This window comes from Thamnophis elegans, chromosome 2 (genome assembly GCF_009769535.1).
Source record: "Thamnophis elegans isolate rThaEle1 chromosome 2, rThaEle1.pri, whole genome shotgun sequence".
NCBI lineage: Eukaryota > Metazoa > Chordata > Lepidosauria > Squamata > Colubridae > Thamnophis > Thamnophis elegans.
Genome location: NC_045542.1, coordinates 29,260,530 through 29,279,207, shown reverse-complemented (window position 1 = coordinate 29,279,207; position 18,678 = coordinate 29,260,530). Strand labels below are relative to the sequence as shown.

At 44.3% G+C, this 18,678-nt stretch overlaps 1 protein-coding gene across 1 annotated transcript in view; it reads right to left on the bottom strand.

Annotated features, from left to right (window-relative positions):
• ASIC1 (acid sensing ion channel subunit 1) overlaps positions 1-14,987 on the bottom strand; it is a 242,230-nt gene extending 227,243 nt beyond the window's left edge. The window contains exons 1-2 of the mRNA XM_032211207.1: positions 14,623-14,987; positions 7,383-7,578 (exon numbers count right to left, since the gene is read on the bottom strand). Coding sequence (XP_032067098.1) covers positions 7,383-7,578; positions 14,623-14,987 — 561 coding nt within the window. The remainder of the gene's footprint in view (positions 1-7,382; positions 7,579-14,622) is intronic.
• Positions 14,988-18,678: the final 3,691 nt, after the last annotated feature.

Genomic DNA, 18,678 nt, shown 5'->3' with positions numbered 1-18,678 from the left:
ACGCCCCCCAGTCACATGGCTGGCAAGCCTCTCCCACCCGGTCTCATGGCCGGCAAGTCATTCCCACAAAGCAGGCCACACCTACAGAAGAGGTTCTAAAAAATTTTGAAACCCACCACTGATGGTGTGGGAATAAGAATGGATTTCCAGAGGAAAAATACTGCAGAATACAGGAACCAGGAGCACTACTCAGGTGATCCTGAGGACACAGGTAAACCTCCAAGTGTTTCAAAGACCCTCTAAAACAGGGGTGTCAAACTCAAGGCAGGATCCGGCCTGCAGGGTGCTTAGATCTGACCCACAGGGCCACCCTGGAAACAGCCCATTTTTGCTGGCACAGCTCTCGGGCCACCACAGGCAACCCTGACATGAGTAACGTATAGCTGGCCACCCCCACCCCACCTCCCGAGGTCAAACACAATGCTGATGCGGCCCTCAATGAAATCGAGTTTGACACCCCTGCTCTAAAAGGATGCAAGTGACCAACTCTCTGCAAGGAATATAAATCCTTCCATTCCCCACCATCCAGTTTGAGCTGAATATGCTTCTTGGATGAGAAGTGAAACATCTTCAAAAGAAAAAAAAAAAGCCCAGTTGCCTCCTGAAAAAAGCACCTTTGGTTAGCCTTAAAGGACAACCACATATGTGGGTTATATGGGTTACTTACAACCTTAGGAAACCTTTCTCCTTGCAGTATTGCAAATATGGAACATAGAACGGATGAAGGAGGCTAAGGCAGTGGATTAATGCCAGCCTCCCCACCTGCCATGCTCCTCCCTATATGCCATGCTCCTGAGCCATAACACACCTGCAACCAACAATCCATGAAATGAAAATCAATTACACACTGGAAAATTTGTTGACAAGTGTTTGGTCCTTTGTCCTTATTCCCAATCGCATAATCAAGCTTTACTTGTACGTAGTGATGCCTGGAGACGTTCTTTGCATGTCAGCCTTGCCTCTCCTTTTTTGCTCTTTTGTCTTCCCGAGGTTAGTTTGGCTCTGTTAAATTGCTTCTTAGGAACAAACGTCCTTTAGGAGTCAACTCTCCCGTGCGATAATCCCATGTAACATGTGTGGGATAGTGCATACCGATACTGGCTATTTAGGGTTCCCATTTGATGGGGGGCAAAACATGGATAGCCTGCAGCAAATCCTGTAATACTGAATATTCTGGTAAATCAAACAAAAATAGATAAATCTACTCAGTGCCTGTAATTAATGCAGTACCGGCAATACACCGTTGTTCCATTAAATGTCTCATCTCCATATCCCTCATGGAAGCCTTCTTTTCAACCAATTTGTTTGGATCAAATACCTGAACTTGTATGGATCATTTGCTCCTTTGTGAGCTGACTGATCACACTGGGGAATTGCGTTTCTCATTTGCACACAATCTGTGGATGGCAAAACCTCTGTGGATCCCCGCAGATCTGCTTCCTAACCTGGCATTCTCCCTTTCGTTTTATTTCTTTTTCATGCTCGCTCACAATGGAGCGTGAGCCATTACTGGAGAGCCTCACTTTTATTTTATTTTATTATTTTTGGCTGTGATTTGCCCTTTAGAAATGAGAGGCTTAAACAGCTAGACCACTTCAGCAATGGTAAGAGAAATGTAGTTTCTCTCAGGATGAGACAAACCAGCAATAGTAGCCCAATGCAAAAGCAAACACATATCAAGCTGGTTTATTTTTTTCCCATGATATCCACAGCCAATCATAGCAAGGAGGAACCCTCTGCTCTACAGCAGTCTTGGAGCTCTAAGTTCAGCCAAGAGCAATAGACATCAAAACAATTCAGCGGTGTTAATAAACATATCTTATATCCTCCACTCCATATCAATACTTATACAAAACGTAAGGTAAACCGTACCAAACTCGATTGCAGAAAATACGACTTCAGCAACAGAATTATCAATGCCTGGAATGCTCTACCTGACTCTGTTGTTACATCCTCTAACCCTCACAGCTTCAACCTTAAACTATCCACTGTGGACCTCACCCCATTCCTAAAAGATCCATAAAGGGGGGTGCATAAGCACAACAACATGCCTACTGTCCCCGTCCTAACAACCCCATTTATTTGTTTCCATTTCATGCATTCATAATCTTGTATATACTTATAACAATTACCCTATTCACGCGTGACAAAACAAATAAAACTAATAAATAAATACCTGTATGTAACACATATCAAGCTGGTTTATTTTTCCCATGATATCCAGAACCAATCATAGTAAGGTGGAACCGTCTGCCTTGCAGCAGTCTTTGAAGCTCTAAGTTCAGCCAAGAGCAATAGGCACCAAAACAACTCAGCGGTGCTAATAAACATATCTTATATCCTCCACTCCATATCAATACTTATACAAAACTTAAGGTAAACCATACCAAACTCGATTGCAGAAAATACGACTTCAGCAACAGAGGGGTCAATGCCTGGAATCCATTACCTGACTCAGAGGTTTCTTCCCCAAACCCCCAAAACTTTAACCTTAGACTATCTACTGTTGACCTCACCCCATTCCTAAGAGTGTAAGGGAGCATGCATAAGTGCACCAATGTGCCTACTGTCCCTGCCCTAACCACGCCATTTATTTGTATCCATTTCATGTATTCATAATCTTGTATATTCTTATATCTGTTATCCTATACACGCTCAACAAACCAAACCAAACAAACAAACCAATAAATAAATAAATACCTGTATCTACCTATTACTACAAGAGACTTCTTTTCAAAGAGGCAATTGTAGAATCTGGAAAACAGCCACTTTTCCCCATAACAGTTTTCCTGCCTGTTTATTTAATGCTGTACATCCCCCCCTCCCGCCCTCAAACAAAGCATCTTTCCAAAGCGAATATGCATGGTTCAGCTTGGACCACAATGCCATACTGTGTCCACACAGTTGCCATAGCATTCATTGCCATACACCTAGGCAAAATTCAGGTTTCCAACAGTTTTTTTAAAAATTGCCTTTCAGGATACAGAACGGTAAATTATTTCCTCAGTAGCTGTTTGTTAACCCTGCTCTGCATCATCCATGCATCTTTATAATTCTTTATACAATGGAGACATCACGGTATAGTGGTTAAGAAGATGCTCGACTAGGAGCAAGGAAATTCGGGGTCTGGTCCTCCCTTAAGTGTGGAAGCCAGCTGGGCAATCTTAGGCCAGTGATTCCCTCTCAATCTCAATTCAACCTCCGGCTTTGCAACAAACCAACTGATAAACAAAGCCTCTTGTTGCGACATGCACTGATAGCTTTGCTGGAAGAACTAGCTGAGCCCAGTGCAAAACAAAGCACACTTTGCAAACATATGGGAATGAGGAGAAGGAGGGGGGAAGAGGAAGGGGAAGGGCAACAACAACATGGAGTTGCAATCTCCACCCATCAGAGATAATAACATGCTAGATTTACATAGTCTTCTAATCAATAAGTTTGGACCTTGAATTAATCCCATTTAATAGAGACACACAGGCATTAGCATATATCATAGGCACACTGTTTACTGGATGCAAAAACACTCTTAAGTGTTAAGGTACCTGCTGCCCAAGTTCCCAGTTGTTGCCCTAATATGAGTCTTACTGAATCAGTCTAAAGCCTTACCTCTTCCAACATTCTTCATCACACACAACTCAGATGTCTTTAGGGAAACTCATCTCTAGGGCAGTGTTTCTCAACCTTGGCAACTTGAAGATGTCTGGACTTCAACTCCCAGAATTCCCCAGCCAGCGAATGCACTGCTCTAGGGTATAAAATGTCTCCAACCGCTGCTTCATAGGAACTCATATTTTGGATATGTTACCTTTGACTTTCAAAGTATATTAGTTATTCAAAATAGTTCTCTTTGATTCCTGTATATATTTTCCAGTGTTTTTTTAATCAATTGTTTAAATTGATGGGCAATTATTTCATCATTTAACTATGTATGTCAAATGATGCTAACTAAACCTAGACTAGGTGTCATCAACTTGGACAGAAGGCAAGGAATTAAGGTGGTTATCCTGCATGGTCCTGCTGTCACCCTCCAGTGAACCCACAATGGAACAAAATTGGAAGCAAACATTAAGGAGGGCATTAGGGAACCCATCCTGCATTTATTAAGATTTTAAACAGGATAGTATGAGTGATGTTTCAGACTGTTGCCCCACTGAGTTATGTAGTATGGGAGTAGATTAGTGTAGGATATGAAAACAGTTTGGGGCAGCCTGGGAGAGACCTGTGAAATCTCAGAAGATGCTGATGTTGAGCAACAAATTGCTACAGTGATGGGTTGTTGGTGGGGGTATGGCTGGATGCAATGGCCTGGCCTTTCTAGAAGAAAGGAGACTCATTTTGTTGAACGTGCCTGCTTCCAAACTATCTGCCTCCTTTCCGGGTCTGGAAGGTGGACTCAGGCTATTGCTGTTGAATGTCATGTTTCTATGTGGAAAGACCACAATAATCCAAAACATGGTGGTAGATGAATGTGCCATGCATCATTGAAAGGAAGCACAGTTGGACATAGACATGGATATCACCATGGCAAGATTTACCCTTCTCTGTTTGGCTCAGCAGCCCCAACTTCAAGGTCGGTGTGTGTGTGTGATGTTTTGTGACACCTTAATTGTGACTAGGTATGAATGCCTGAAAGTTGAAATTGGGCCACAGAGTCAAACTATGGCTGCTGGTGCGTATTGACCATTCTGCTACTCACCAGCAACCCTGCCTGAACAATTAGATCTCATGGCCAGTTTGGTGTTGGAGTCCCAAAGCCATTAGAAATGGGGGGGGGGTGTCTATGCCCTGAGTGTGGGAATTAGACAGGGCTAGAATGGCACGTCCTCCATGGTAACTATGAGTTTGTCCCAGATGACTTCTAGGCTGTCATATACAGGCAGTCACATGCTAGTTCTGGTGTTGACCTTAGAGCAGATGAGACATGTTTGCACGTTGGGAGACAAGATAATCTTTTCAAGTTATTATATGGTCAATATGTGGATTATGTTCTATCTCTGCAATGGTGTGGAACTAATTAGGGTGGCCTGATGGATCCTATGGGTTTTCTAAAGATGCTTCGGAGATTTTTTCCCAGGGACCAGGCAGAAAGTTCTGTCACATACTTTCTTGAACTCTGGAACTCAGAGACAGGAAAGGTGTTGGACAAGACTGCTCCCATGTGGCGTCTCTATAGTCACTGATCCTGCTTCTTGGATAATCAAAGATCTCCAGACGCTGAAGGGCCAGAAGAGATGCCTAGACCAATATTGTGGAAATGAAGAGTGAATGCAACTAAACATGGAGGTGTTAAGAACAGATTCTTGTCCAGTGTCTTATACAAGCTCATCCACAGTCTTTTGCGGAGGATCAGGTGAGAAGTTTTTACTTGCAGGCTGTTGTGATATGCTTTTAAGTCCTTGTTAATAACATCGCTCATATTCACTTTATATTGGATGTCATTTGATTTCAGTACAGCAAGATTAGTGAGGTTACATCCTGAGAAATCATCCTGGATTCTTTTGAATTCACAGTCTAAGGAAGTGGACGGGGTAGCTTAAGACCCATCACTGTGCATTGAACCCAGAAACTTCATTTTGGAAAGGAAAAATGCCCCTTTAGTGGAAGGGGTACAACTATTTGCCTTGATAGAGGCAGTGGTGTGCTCCTCCTAGCAGAGGATTTCTCCAACAGCAATTTTCAACTACTTTTGTCCATTTTCTTATCTTCTCCTTAGGGGGAAGATATCTGAAGAAGTTAGTGTGGTTTCATTTGTCACACAGCCTAGATAAAATGAATTATCTAGATCCCAGGACAAGAATGGATGGAAACTTGTCAAAGGGAGATACAACCTAGAATTAAGGAAAAAATTTCCAACAGTGAGAACAATTAATCAATGGACTAGCTTGTCTCCTGAGGCTTTGGGTCTCCATTAGTGGAGGTTTTCAAAAATAGACCAGAGAACCATTTGGCTGGGATGGTATAAGATTCCTGCCTTGAGCAGGGAGTTGGACTAGAAGACCTCCAAGGTCCCTTCCAGTCCTATGAATCTATGGTTCCATTGTACATATTATAATGTGTGGCTTCCATAGAGTTCACTTCTCTCTCTGATGCTCTTTAATGTCTATATAAATCCATCAGTTGGAGTGAGCTATCCTCTATGTGCTGATTATATTCAATTATATATCACTATCACAGGCAAGGTAGAGATAAGAGTGGAAGTTCTTGGTTTGTTCCTAAAAGTTGGAACAACAACAACAACAAAAATCAAACTGAATCAGAATTGTTTGTTGTTGTTGTTGTTTATTGGATTTATATGCCGCCCTTCTCCCAAAGGACTCAGTGCGGCAGAGGATAAGGTGGAAGTGCTGTTTGTAAATAATCAGTCTTTCCCCCAGTTCTTAGATCAGGTCTAAAAGGACCACACTCTCCTTAAAAGACCAGATCTGCAAGTTAAGGTGCTCACGACTCCTGCTTGAACAGTAGAGGGAGATCATGACTATGGGAACTTTTGCACAACTTGCGATCCTTTTTCAATGAGGAAGTCCTTATGACAGTGACTCATGCTTTTGTTGCCTTGCAATCAGACTGCTGTAATGCTCAGTACATGAGGTTGCTTTTGAACATGATTCAGATTGTAACAGTCCTGCTGTTGCTGGAGGGGTGTTATTTCTACAGCACAACACCTGTGCAATTGTCACAGCGCTAGTTGCCAGTAGGTTTCTGGGTCAAAATTCAAATAGCTATTATAAATCTATAAAGCTCTTTTAAAAGGCACAGCTCCTGCTTACCTTGGGATCCACTTCCTCTGTAAAATGCCCATCTTGTGAGGTCTTCTCAAAAGAGGATGCATAGGATCTCCATCCCAAAAGCAAGCAACGGGCCTTTTTTGGGAATAGCCCCAAATTGTGCTTATCCCTTGAGGTTCCATTTAATATCTAAATTGTTGGGGTTTTCAGTGGACTATTAAGACAGCCTTTTTTTCAAGAGGCATTTGGGCACTAGGTTGGGTTGATTTGTTTTGATCTTCTACTTTCTGTTTGATTTTTTTTTTTGTTCCATTTTATTCTGTCTGATCACAGCTTTTATATAATATGGGCTGAGGTTGGTTGGTTTGTTTTTTTTTAAAAGCGCTATGGTTTTTTAAATTCTGCCTGTTCTTGTGAAACACTTCAAGTCAGTGTGCTGTAGCAGTCTATACATTTATGTAAGCAATAATAAAGAAATAAGCCTATCTGCATTGTCACAACAAGTCAATATGGCAGACTGCCTCCTCTTTTCTCCACAATGATGCCAACACCATGCACAACATAGGTTCTTCTCTCCATGGATACCCAACATGACCCAAATATAACATTTATTCCCTACCTCACCATCTTCAGAGAGATAAGAAGCCAGGCACTCACCACTTTAAAGTCAGCGGGGCCACACGGCTCCCCACGGAACAAGCAGGAGAGCAGCATTTCCTGGATATCATGGCCAGCTCGGTCCGAGAACTCCCGCATGTTAAAAGGTTTGGGCTTGAAGTTGCGGAAATTTGCCTTCTCCTGCAGAATCTCCAGCTGTTTCTCATCAGCCATTTGGGTGTCCGGAATCTCGTACCTGAGTGGGGAGAAATCCAGAGCATAATCATAGGGGTTGTGTTTGGGTCTCCCTATCGGTTGGGTTGGTTCAATTCATGGAGAAAGCATCTGAACCTCAGATGCAAAGCATCTGTAAGGCGGGTGGGATGGTCAGATGGATGCTGGAGATACACCTGGGACTTCTCCGTTCCAGCAGTAAAAGCACAGTGTAATTAAAACCTAACATTGAGACTCTTCTCTGAAGATAAGCAACTGTTCTTCACTCCTTGCAAGACTAACCAGGCATTTCCAGATTATATAATTACTCCTAAAAAAAGGAAAAGAAACAGCCACTTTCCACTGAGGCAGCTTTTCCACTCTCCAAAGGCATAACACATTTTACATTAGCAACCAAGATGTTGTTCTCCTGCGCGACAGCTACACACTACAAAAAAAAAACCAAAAAAACAACCACCACCAGATATCGGCTGTTCCCTTGATTTTATGACAACTCTTGTCATAAAGAAGGGAGTGCATGTGAAACAGTGAGGGGTGTCAGTGTACGGAGTTTACATTCTGGAAAGAGACAGTCAAAATGTTTAGGCATAGCCTTGCACACACTTGTGCTTATGCATTTATTCACAGCCTGTGGATGTTTAATACCAATATACATCGTGTCTGGTTCATTAACAGCAGTCAAGTCATGTCTCTTTGGGGAATTGAAGAAGTGGTTTCAATACTTTCCACCTCCTCCGGGGCACAGGATGTGCCAGCTTTAATGTTTCAACCCAGCCTGCTTCTTCATTAGCCTGCTTGGAGGATCATCCTTTGCCAATGATAGCACGAGCTCTGAATGAGCCCCCAAGAAGGAAGCGTGAATATCCCAAGCCAAAAGAGAACAACGTCTTTTATTAGAGCAAAGAGGTGGAGGTTCAGCTGGCTTGAAGCCTGCGCTAAACAGTGTCAAACGTCGTGACCCGTCAAAACCGCGGTCCACTAAAGCACGCCCGATTAAAGCGCGTACCTGACGTCATCAGCAGCGCGACAAATATGACCGCGGAGAAAAAAGGGCGCTTTAAAAAGCGCTTTTAAAGCAAGCCGATTCACATAAAGGTAAGGGTTAGGTTTAGGGTTAGGGTTAGGTTAAGGGTTAGGGTTAGGGTTAGGGTTACGTTAAGCGTTAGGGTTAGGTTTAGGGTTAGGTTAAGGGTTAGCGTTAGGTTTAGCGTTAGGTTAAGGGTTAGGTTTAGGGTTAGGTTTAGGGTTAGGTTAAGGGTTAGGCTTAGGGTTAGGTTTGGGGGGGTTAGGTTTAGATTCACGGGTTAATTTTAAGTTTACCGCTCACAGCGTGCTGTTTTCGTCGCGCTGTGATGACGTCACGTACGCGCTTTCGTCGAGCGCGCTTTAGTCTACCGCGGTTTTGTGGTGGAACCGTCAAACGTCACGTTCCATACATGGCAGAAGTCAAGATGAGATGTGGTGGTCGCCGGTTGTGTATTAACCATTATGCAGACTAAGCACATGCTTAGGGCACCAAGCCCAAAGGGGCCACCACACAGTTGAGAAAGAAAAAAAAATCAATGAAGATTTATACAGTACGTACAAAGGAGGGGGGGCACCAAGATTTGTCAATGCTTAGGCACCAGTGAGCCTTAATCCACCCACTGGAGGTAGTGGGAAGGCATACAGCAAAACATCGGGTGGAGGTGTTAATGGGTGTCTTTTGCAAGGCTCAAGGCACTTAGTTCCTTCTTTTAAGCTCTCCGAACTCAACCCCCAGCCACAACAATTTGGACTTTGCGGTTTGTTTATTTATTAAATTTATATGCTGCCCATCTCACTCTACAATGGGACTCTGAGCAGCTTCCAATTAAAATAATATATATTATACTTAACAAGATTGTGTAGGTCCAAAACAAGAAAGACCACATACAAGAATGGTACAGTGATGGTTTCTTCCCTATGAGTCTACCAGCTATCTCCAACACAGAGCGCAAAGGTTCAACGAAGACTCTGAAGAAGCTTTCTAGTGGTTGAGAAGACAGTTCAGGGCCTTCTATTGTTCTATAATAGTTTTTGAGTATAAGCCACCCAATGCTGTATATATGCATATGCCAAATCAATGCAGGTTGCAAATGCAAAATTTGGAGGTTGCCCAGTTTGTCTGCACCTGTTCAGCAAAACAGGCTATTAGAATCAATTAGAATTACAAAGTACGATGGTGAAATCTGAAATAACGTCGGTCCCTAAATCTCTCACAAATGTGTAATGGTGATTTCCTGGTTATGGCCTGAAGTTTAGCGTCCCTTTTTAGAAAACCGTACCACACTGGCAGGGCAAGCTGCTGCATATAAAAAGGGTGCCAACCCCAAACTTACTAGCACTTATGATGTTAGCTAGTCAGGTAATGAAAGGTCTGTAAACAAACAAACAAACAAACAAACAAACTCAAGACTACACCAAGCACTCCATAGTTCAACCCTGAGCTACATATATTCTCTTTTACTGGCTCCTTTTGATAACACAGAATAATACACAAAAACATAGAACATTTTTAGAAACTCCCATACAGATCATGTTTATATGACGAAGGGGGCGCTTTTGATTGTGTCTTTGATATGTTGATTTCTGCATGTCTAAACTGCTTTCTATTTGCAAAAGGAATCAATAAAGGCTCTAAATAAAGTATTAGGCATTTAAGATTTCTGAAGGAAATAAACAGGCTGCTGGGCATAGGGGGCAGACTGAAGGCCTTCCCCGGCTGTCCAGAGATGGGCAGAATGCCACCATTCCACGGAGCTCTGTAACTGTCAATTGTATAGGACGGATTCACTGGTATTACTTGATTGACATTTCTATCTAATGATTTCAAGGAGCATTTAAACTCTGTCTGGTGAAGTCTGGAAGGCGTCATCTTGCTCTATTTGGCCCCAGACTGAGAAAACCTGGCTGGTGCTGTGGGACTAATGTCAACTAGTAGCCAATTAGCTTCTTGGCACTTAAAGCAATTAGTATCTGGCTAGCAGAGTTTTCGGATGCGAAAAATTCCATAACTTTCAGAGAAACATATGGCCAACCCCAAACATTGCTCGGTTGGCAAAATTAAAGAATAAATCAAAAATATACCCTGTTTCCCAGAAAATAAAACCTCCCCGGATAATAAGCCCAATTGGGCATTTGAGTGCATGCGCTAAAATAAGCCCTCCCTTGAAAATAAGCCCTCCCTGAAAATATTGCAACGCAGCGGCGACCATGAGGTGATCATGCTCGCCACCTCCTGCCCCTCAAAAATAATAAGACCTCCCCCAAAATAAGGCCAAGTGCTTATTTTGGGGGTCAAAAGAAAATAAGACCCTGTCTTGTTTTCAGGGAAACATGGTATTCTGCATCAAGAAACCAGTAAATTTTATTCTTGGGATAAGTAAATCTACCAGGGTTATGCATAGGTTGCTTATTTTCCATAAATCTGCAAAACGGTATGCAACAATCCAGATCCCCCCCCCTCCCGTAGTGGAACAATAGGAAAAGGAGAACAGTTTGTCACTAATATTGTGGGGTGGAAGTGCAGGAGTATCAATTTTGAGGCCCCTCAGATGTCTCATTCTTGGCTTTGTGCAAGGCTCCTTCTGTTATGAGAACCAAGAATAGGAAACTGTAAGACTTCTATACCACCACCCACAGCCAACACATATACAGTTATTATCTATGAGAGTTTTAAAAGGCCTGATGTATTAACAGATGGCATACTTTGCACATAGCGAACCACATTAGATCAGTGCCATGGGTCGGACTGCTACAAATACTTACATGCAAGCTGTCCATGCCATCCCTTTTTCTTCTCTTTTTCCCAAATTACAGTTGTGGAAAAGAACATCTATATCTATAGATAGCTGCATATATATCTATCATCTATCATCTATCATCTATCATCTATCATCTATCATCTATCATCTATCATCTATCATCTATCATCTATCATCTATCATCTATCATCTATCATCTATCATCTATCATCTATCATCTATCATCTATCATCTATCATCTATCTATCTATCTATCTATCTATCTATCTATCTATCTATCTATCTATCTATCTATCTACTGTATATCTATTTATATATCTATATCTTCTGTCTGTCTGTCTATCTATCTATCTATCTATCTATCTATCATCTGTCTATATCTATCTATCATCTATCTATCTATCTATCATCTATCTATCATCTATCTATCTATCTATCTATCTATCTATCTATCTATCTATATCTATATCTATATCTATATCTATATCTATATCTATATCTATATCTATATCTATATATCCATCCATCCATCCATTCATCCATCTATACACACACACACACACACACACACCATTTTAGGGAAGCAGGTAGCAAGAAATCCAAGCCATACTGCAAGGAGCAAGGAGCAAAGACAGGCTACCAAGTCTGCCCTAAATTTTGGATTCCACCCCCACAAGAGAGATTCAGAATAAACTACCAGAAATATGCTTAGCTGACAGTTCCCCGATTTGGGCATTTTTATTTACTTATTTATTATATATTTCTTACCCCACCTTTATTACTTTATAAGTAGCTCAAGGCAGCAGATATACCCAATACTCCTTCCTTCCTCCTCCCACAACAACCGCCCTGTGAGGAGAGCTGAGCTGAGGGAGTATGGCTGGCCCCAAATAACCCAGCTGGCTTTCATGCTTAAGGTGGCACTGGAACTTATAGTCTCCTGGTTTCTAGGCTGGAGTCTTAAACATTGCATCAAGCAGGCTCTCTTCATTTGTATGAAACCCAATTGATTAGATGGAACACTGGCTTAACTCAGGGCAGCAGGTTTTTCATTAAAATGCCACATTTTAACTTACAAAAACCAATCCTGACAAAATGAATGACCATTCAATTGGGCAGCTTTAAAAAGAGGTGGAGGCGAAGGCATGGAGGGGCTGTCTATCTTGATGCTCTGAGCCCTGACAGATAAACAAAGCCTCCTTGGTCAGTGGCAATATACCACCACACCTCATTAGGAAAGGCAGGGCTGGAAGAGAGGCCGATTGTTTTTAATGTCTGTTTTTAGATTTTTAAATTTTCCACTACCATCTGGCTGGCAGCTACTAGAAATAGGGTTGGAATTTTTCTGTCCAATCCAACTAGTTCTTTTTGGGTTTTTTTATGTTCTGAAATAAAGGACGATTTGTTATGCTCTATGAAATAGTGGCATTTTGGCCAAAGAACAGCTCTTAGAAGAAAGGGAAAAAAGGGACATTTTGTAAAATTAGCTCCCCTCCATGATTCAGTACTATAGTCATATTTGTCTACTTCCCTTGGGTAGAGAGCAGGTAGCAAGATAGGCAATGGGGATCAGTTGCTCCAGGCAAGTCTGGTTCTGTAGCGAAATATTTGTCATTCAAGCAAATAAAATTACTCAGATAAAATATAATCCCAAGAACTGATTGAACCATGGACTTCAACAGAAAAAAGAATGGAGAAAAATCATTCTGATATCAGATGCCGTGAGAAAACAAAATTCTGCTCCAGCCTCCTGCATATACCACTTAAAACAGATCACATCCCAGTAGCAAGCTTTGCAACATAAGGTTCAAGGTACTAGCTCTTCTCCTCCCTCCATTTAAATTTCATACCGTCCTGAGTTAAAATCTATAAAAATTAAGTGACAGAAAAATCTCATCCTCTCTTTCTGTCTTGAGGAATACAACTGAATCAAGTTACAGGGAAGCACCTGGCTGACCAAATTGATTGACCAATACCTGGTTTCAGGCATTAACTGAGAACCTGGTTAGTCTCAGATGGGGGAGACTGCCCGGTAATCCCAAAACTATAGTCTAGACTGGGAAGTCAAAACAAACCCTGGATGAAAACACTAGCCAAACACTTTTGTGTGGTTGCCAAGAAAACAACGCGGGATATGTTAATTCACAGGAGTCAAGCTCAGTTCAAAGGAGACGTTACTTTTATATGCTGGGGAGTTGCAATTCTCACCAGTAGAGGGCAGTAAAATGCTGAGATGAGAAAGATGAAATTGGGGTTTGTTTTTTTTAGGGGGCCTCTTGGAATCCTGACTTGGAAGCTGTTTTTTGCACCCTGTCGAAAAGATAGCAGTGGGCAGCCTCAGCTTCCAAGGGCTCAGTTTCCTCTCAGAAGGGACTCCCCCTGTTGCTCCTCTTCAGCTGATATCCAGGAGGCCCCCAAAACTCTGATTTACCCTCTGATTCGTGACTGGCTACGAATCTCAACTCCAAGAATCTGAAAACAGGGGAGTTCAAGCAGAGAGTACATTAGCTGCCTTGTGTCAAAACTACAATCAGTTGTACAAGAAATACTTGTGGTTCAATCCACAGCATGGGAGCACATCAACCTTAAAGTGGAACAGGATCAAGGCAGGCTCCCACAGGGGACTCTCTGCCACACATAGGCAGCAGATAGCTTTTCCAGTGAAATATGTTGCATCTGAAAAGGAATCAAGCACACAGAGCTACTGGTCTGGCTTGAAAAAGAGCTGGCCATGTTCAGCCATAAAAACTCACTGGGTGACTTGAAGCAGCCACGATTTCAGTCCTTCCTACCTTACAGGGTTGTTGCTGTGGGAATCAAAGGGGCAGATAGCCTGGAAAAAGGTCAGCTGTCTGTATAACGTAGACACAAACCACCTCCGAAGCCCATATCAGACCCAGGTCACTGGCCAAGCATATAAAGTCTCCCTCAACTTGAACTCCACTCCTACAGACTTTATAGACTACAAGCCATGCAGTTTTCTTGACAACAATACGAAGCAGTTTGTCATTCTGCCAGTGCTAAATAGCTTGTCACGCAGAAACGCTTTCAAATGTGTGTCAGATCACAGTATGAAAATATACATGTTGCATACTTCAGTGCCCAGTTCAAATATGTCCCAACACACACACACACACACCCCGCCTCCTGTAGTGGCCACAAGTGCCACAAGTGCCAACTGTTGCACACCATCCCAGAGATGCTCCGGGACCTCTGGCTTTGCACACTCGCAGGGCATGGGGGCAGGGGAGTGGTTTCCCCCTCCCCATCCTTTGACCCACCTGCTATTAAGCAGGGCGAGGAGCTCCCCAGCGTGGTACAGATCATTCTTGGTCACCCGGCTGAAGCGAAACTCGTTGAGGTTGCAGAAGGTGATGGCTGGGAAGGTCATGTGGCTAGCAGCCACCTCGTCCAGCTTGGTGACGTGAGGGTAGCGAAAGTAGTACTGGATCCTCTCATTGCAGACGAAGACCAGCACAGCCAAGGAGCCCAGGAAACACAGGGTCCAGAAGATGCGCTTGACTGACAGGCGCTCGTAGGAGAAGATGTGGGACAGGCCATGCAGCGTGGAGCTGCTGGCGAATGTCTCGATGCTGACCGGCTGCCCGTTCTCCACCTCCTCCTCGTCCACCTTCAGGTCCATCATGGTCCGAGCCGGAGCAGGGCGAAGGGGGGGGATGGACGGGGGAGGAAGCCGCACTAGATGGAAAGGAGACAAGTGCTCAGGATACGTCTCTGGCCAGCCTGGCCATTACCCCCAATTGGGAAAGACCTCAACCCAGCGCCCCTTCCCTTCCCCAGCTCTTGCCTGGAGGAGATTTGCTCCCAGGCGGTCTCCTCTCCTCCCTGCCCTCTTCCAGCCAGGCTCCATCCTCCGCTGCACTTTTAACCCGGGCCGGAGGGATCCTCCCCCTTCTTCTTCTCACCCACCCACCCCCAACACACCCAGCAAGCCAAACCTGAAAGCAAGGCCAGCGGCGGCGGCCGGCCGTCAGTGTTCAACGGCGGCGGCGGCGACGGCGACGGCCGCGGCAACGGTTCGCCGGCTCAGCGGTTTGGGTTTGCCGGGGAAGACAGACGCGAAGACGCGGCTGGAGAAGCGAGCGGGAAGCCGGGCAGGCTGAGGCGGCACCTGCCGCTTGAGGGCGGGGGATGGCGGCGGGAATCCTTTGCCTCCCGCCGCCGCCGCCGCTGCTGCTTCTGGCCTCGCCTTCGCGCTCGGGAATCCAAGAGAAGCGTCGATCGCCGGAAAGCAGCCGACGGAGAGGCTCAGCGACCAGCGGCGGCGGCTGCTGCGGCGGCGGCTGCCTCTCCCCCAAACACATGGAGGCTCCCCGGTGGCGTGGCGAGAGAGGCCGTTGCTTTGGGGCGGGGAGGGGGGGTGAGCGCGGGCGGCGGGAGACGGTCGCGCCTGGCGGCAAGGCAGCAGGATCTGCGGGGAGTCACTGCGTCCGAGGCGAGGGCGGCAGGGCCCGGCTGCGCTACCCCGGAGTCTTGCGAGAGAGCGCCGGGTGGCGGTGGCGGCGCATGTGTGTGTATGTGTGTCCCTGTGTGTGCGCGCACGGCTGTGCGGGAGGAGGAGGAGGAGGAAGAGGAGGAGGAGAGCGGCTCGGAGGTGCCGGGCTGAGATTGCAGGGCGGCTTGTGCGCATCGGCGGCGACAGCGAGGCTGCGTGAGTGTGTGCGGCGCGCGTGTTGTTAGAGGCTCCCCTCACTCTTTCACATCAATCAACGTTCCCCCCCCTAATTAAAGGCAAAGTTCCTTCTCGCCTTCCCCCCCACACACACTTCGCCAACAAAAAAAAAAAAAAAATCAAAAGCCAAATCCGCACCGTCGGGAAACGAGCAAAGCCCAGTCCGCACTTAAACATGTCCAGCAGGTATCCTGAAGTGGCATTTGCAAGTGGCGAGATGCAGGGCTAAGAAATAACTATGGTTGTGTTGTAAAAGTCTGTCCGTGTTCATTTTAAGGGCAGGGGGTTACTGTGGAACTAAGGCCAGCTCTGGTTTTCCTGATCAGGACTTCTTCCAGATTTAATATACTCAGTACAAAATGGTCTTGTTATGTTACACCTACAGCAGTTGCTTTACACTGAACGTATACAATAGGTAAGTCTATAGTGTGAGAAGGTTCTCTCAAGTTTTCACTCAGGATTTGGTTCATCAGGCGCTCTTTATATTTGTCCTGGCTCAGTCGGGTGGGGAAAAAAAATATTGTTTGCTCTAGCACTAGTAACACCTTTTAAGTGAGGTCTAGTCATACAGTCAGTTGCAAATGAAATCCAGAAAAGTGCCTCTCAGATCTCCATCTGTATTAACAGCAGATCTTCCCAGAAAAACTAAAATAGACAGACCCAAAAAATACCCTTCACTGAGAAGAAATTCCGCTTGCAACCAGCAAAGAAGCAATATTAATTGGGCCAATGAGGGGATTTCATTCTATGACTGCATTCTCTCTCTCTCTTTCTATGTGTGTGTGTGTTTGTGTGTGTGTGTGTGTTAGCAGCGCCAACATCTCTTTCCACTTCTTTCTTTTACTCAGACATGAAAATCAGCCCTTGATCAGCAACCCATTTCTTGATACACTGTGTATTACTAGCACTTGTAAAGGATTCCTCTCCCCTGACGTGCCAACAAACTTCTAAAAATGGAGCAGCTAGTCCCTGTTGAATTCTCTGTCTAGTAGTGAAAAATGCTGTTTTGTCACTTCAGGTAGCTGGTGAAGACAGCTTTACTGCCGGGGAAGGAGAGCTCCCCCACAGGAGGTGACTGTGTCCTTTGCTATAGAAGAGATATGCAGCAAGAGTCAGCAATTTAGTGGAAGGAAAACACGGCTCAAGAGCCTTGAGAGCACTTGATTAACTGCACCTTCTTCCCTGCTACTCAGCCAGAGCTGTCATTAATGTGAACATACCAATAGGCTTGGTCTTGGCCCAGTGAAATCAAACGCTTTAAAGAAACAAGGGGGCTGGAGACAAAATCGGGATCAAGAGCACAGAGCCTGTGAAAGAAACACACAGATAAGTTCCACTTAGGCATTTCAGTAGGTGGGAAGAAGAATCGTGTTGCCTCGTTGCACAGCCACATCTGAAAAAGGCACCAACGCATGTGGGCACAAACGCTTTGGTTTCTTCTTGGTGCAGAGCTGAAGGCATGCATGGCACGAAGAATGTAAACAGCACCAGATTTTTTTGCACTTGCATTGAAAACCTGGACTACAATTTTGCAATTCCTTCTTTTGTTTGGTAAAAACAGCTGTCTCCATTAAGTAGACAACAAATGTGTTCAGACTGGATTGAGAGGAGAACATCTGGGCCTGCTGTGCTGGGCAGCCGTTGTGCTGTAAGTTACAAAGCTGTGCACTAATTTTGGCTGCCTTCAAACCCGCCCCCCCTTGTGAGCCCAGAGAGGCAATTGAACGTGCACCCCATCTTCCTGGTGCTTTGGCAGAATTAACCAATTCTGGAAGGTTAGCTTATGACCTGTCACATCTGTTGCGGTTGGAGCCTGATGTGCAATTTAAGAATCAAATAAATACCATGATTTATTTATTTAGTATTCATTATCTATTTATTTATTATCTATTAATATTTATAAGCCTTCCAATAACAAACAGTACTCTGGACAGCTTGTAATAACAGCCAAAGGATAAAATGCAACTATTAACAAGAAAGATTATAAAGGGTTATAAAATGTCCAGAAATATTCAACTAGTGAAACAAAACAAAACCACTTAAGCTGTTCTAAGAGATGAGTCATAGGTTTGGATTTCCAATAAAAGGTTTGAAAGGCCTGGTCAGATAACAATTTTCTTACCCTGAAAAGCGTATACCCTAAAAAAAGTGTTCATATGCAGAATTCCTCCTTCAAAAGGCCTTTTCATAAAGAATGTCTGGCCAAGGGGATGTCACTGAACCAAAATTTTGAGTAACACAGTTGGCATCCTAGAAGTTGAATGTAAGCATCATTTAGAGAACCTTAAGTCTCTTGTCTTAAGATCCAGGTCTTAGTAGGAGCTATCTCTGCAGGTGTCAGCACCAAGCCAAGCTGGGCAGTTCTGGAAATCAAAATTGGCCTTGATCTGTTTTTGAATCACTTAGAACTGCCCTCAAACTTTTGGGACCAGGGACTGGTTCCATGGAGAAACTGTTTTTCTGTCCTGTGGATGCGGCTCTGCTTGCTTGTGTGGCCCGGTTGCTGGCATGCTGCGGCCCGGTGGCCATCCATGGACCAGGGGTTGGGGATCCCTGATGTAGAATCCCTGGACCATTGGCAGGACTGGGAAGCCAAACATTGTTCCAGAAGAAGGTAATGGTCTTTATTTCTGTAATACCATGA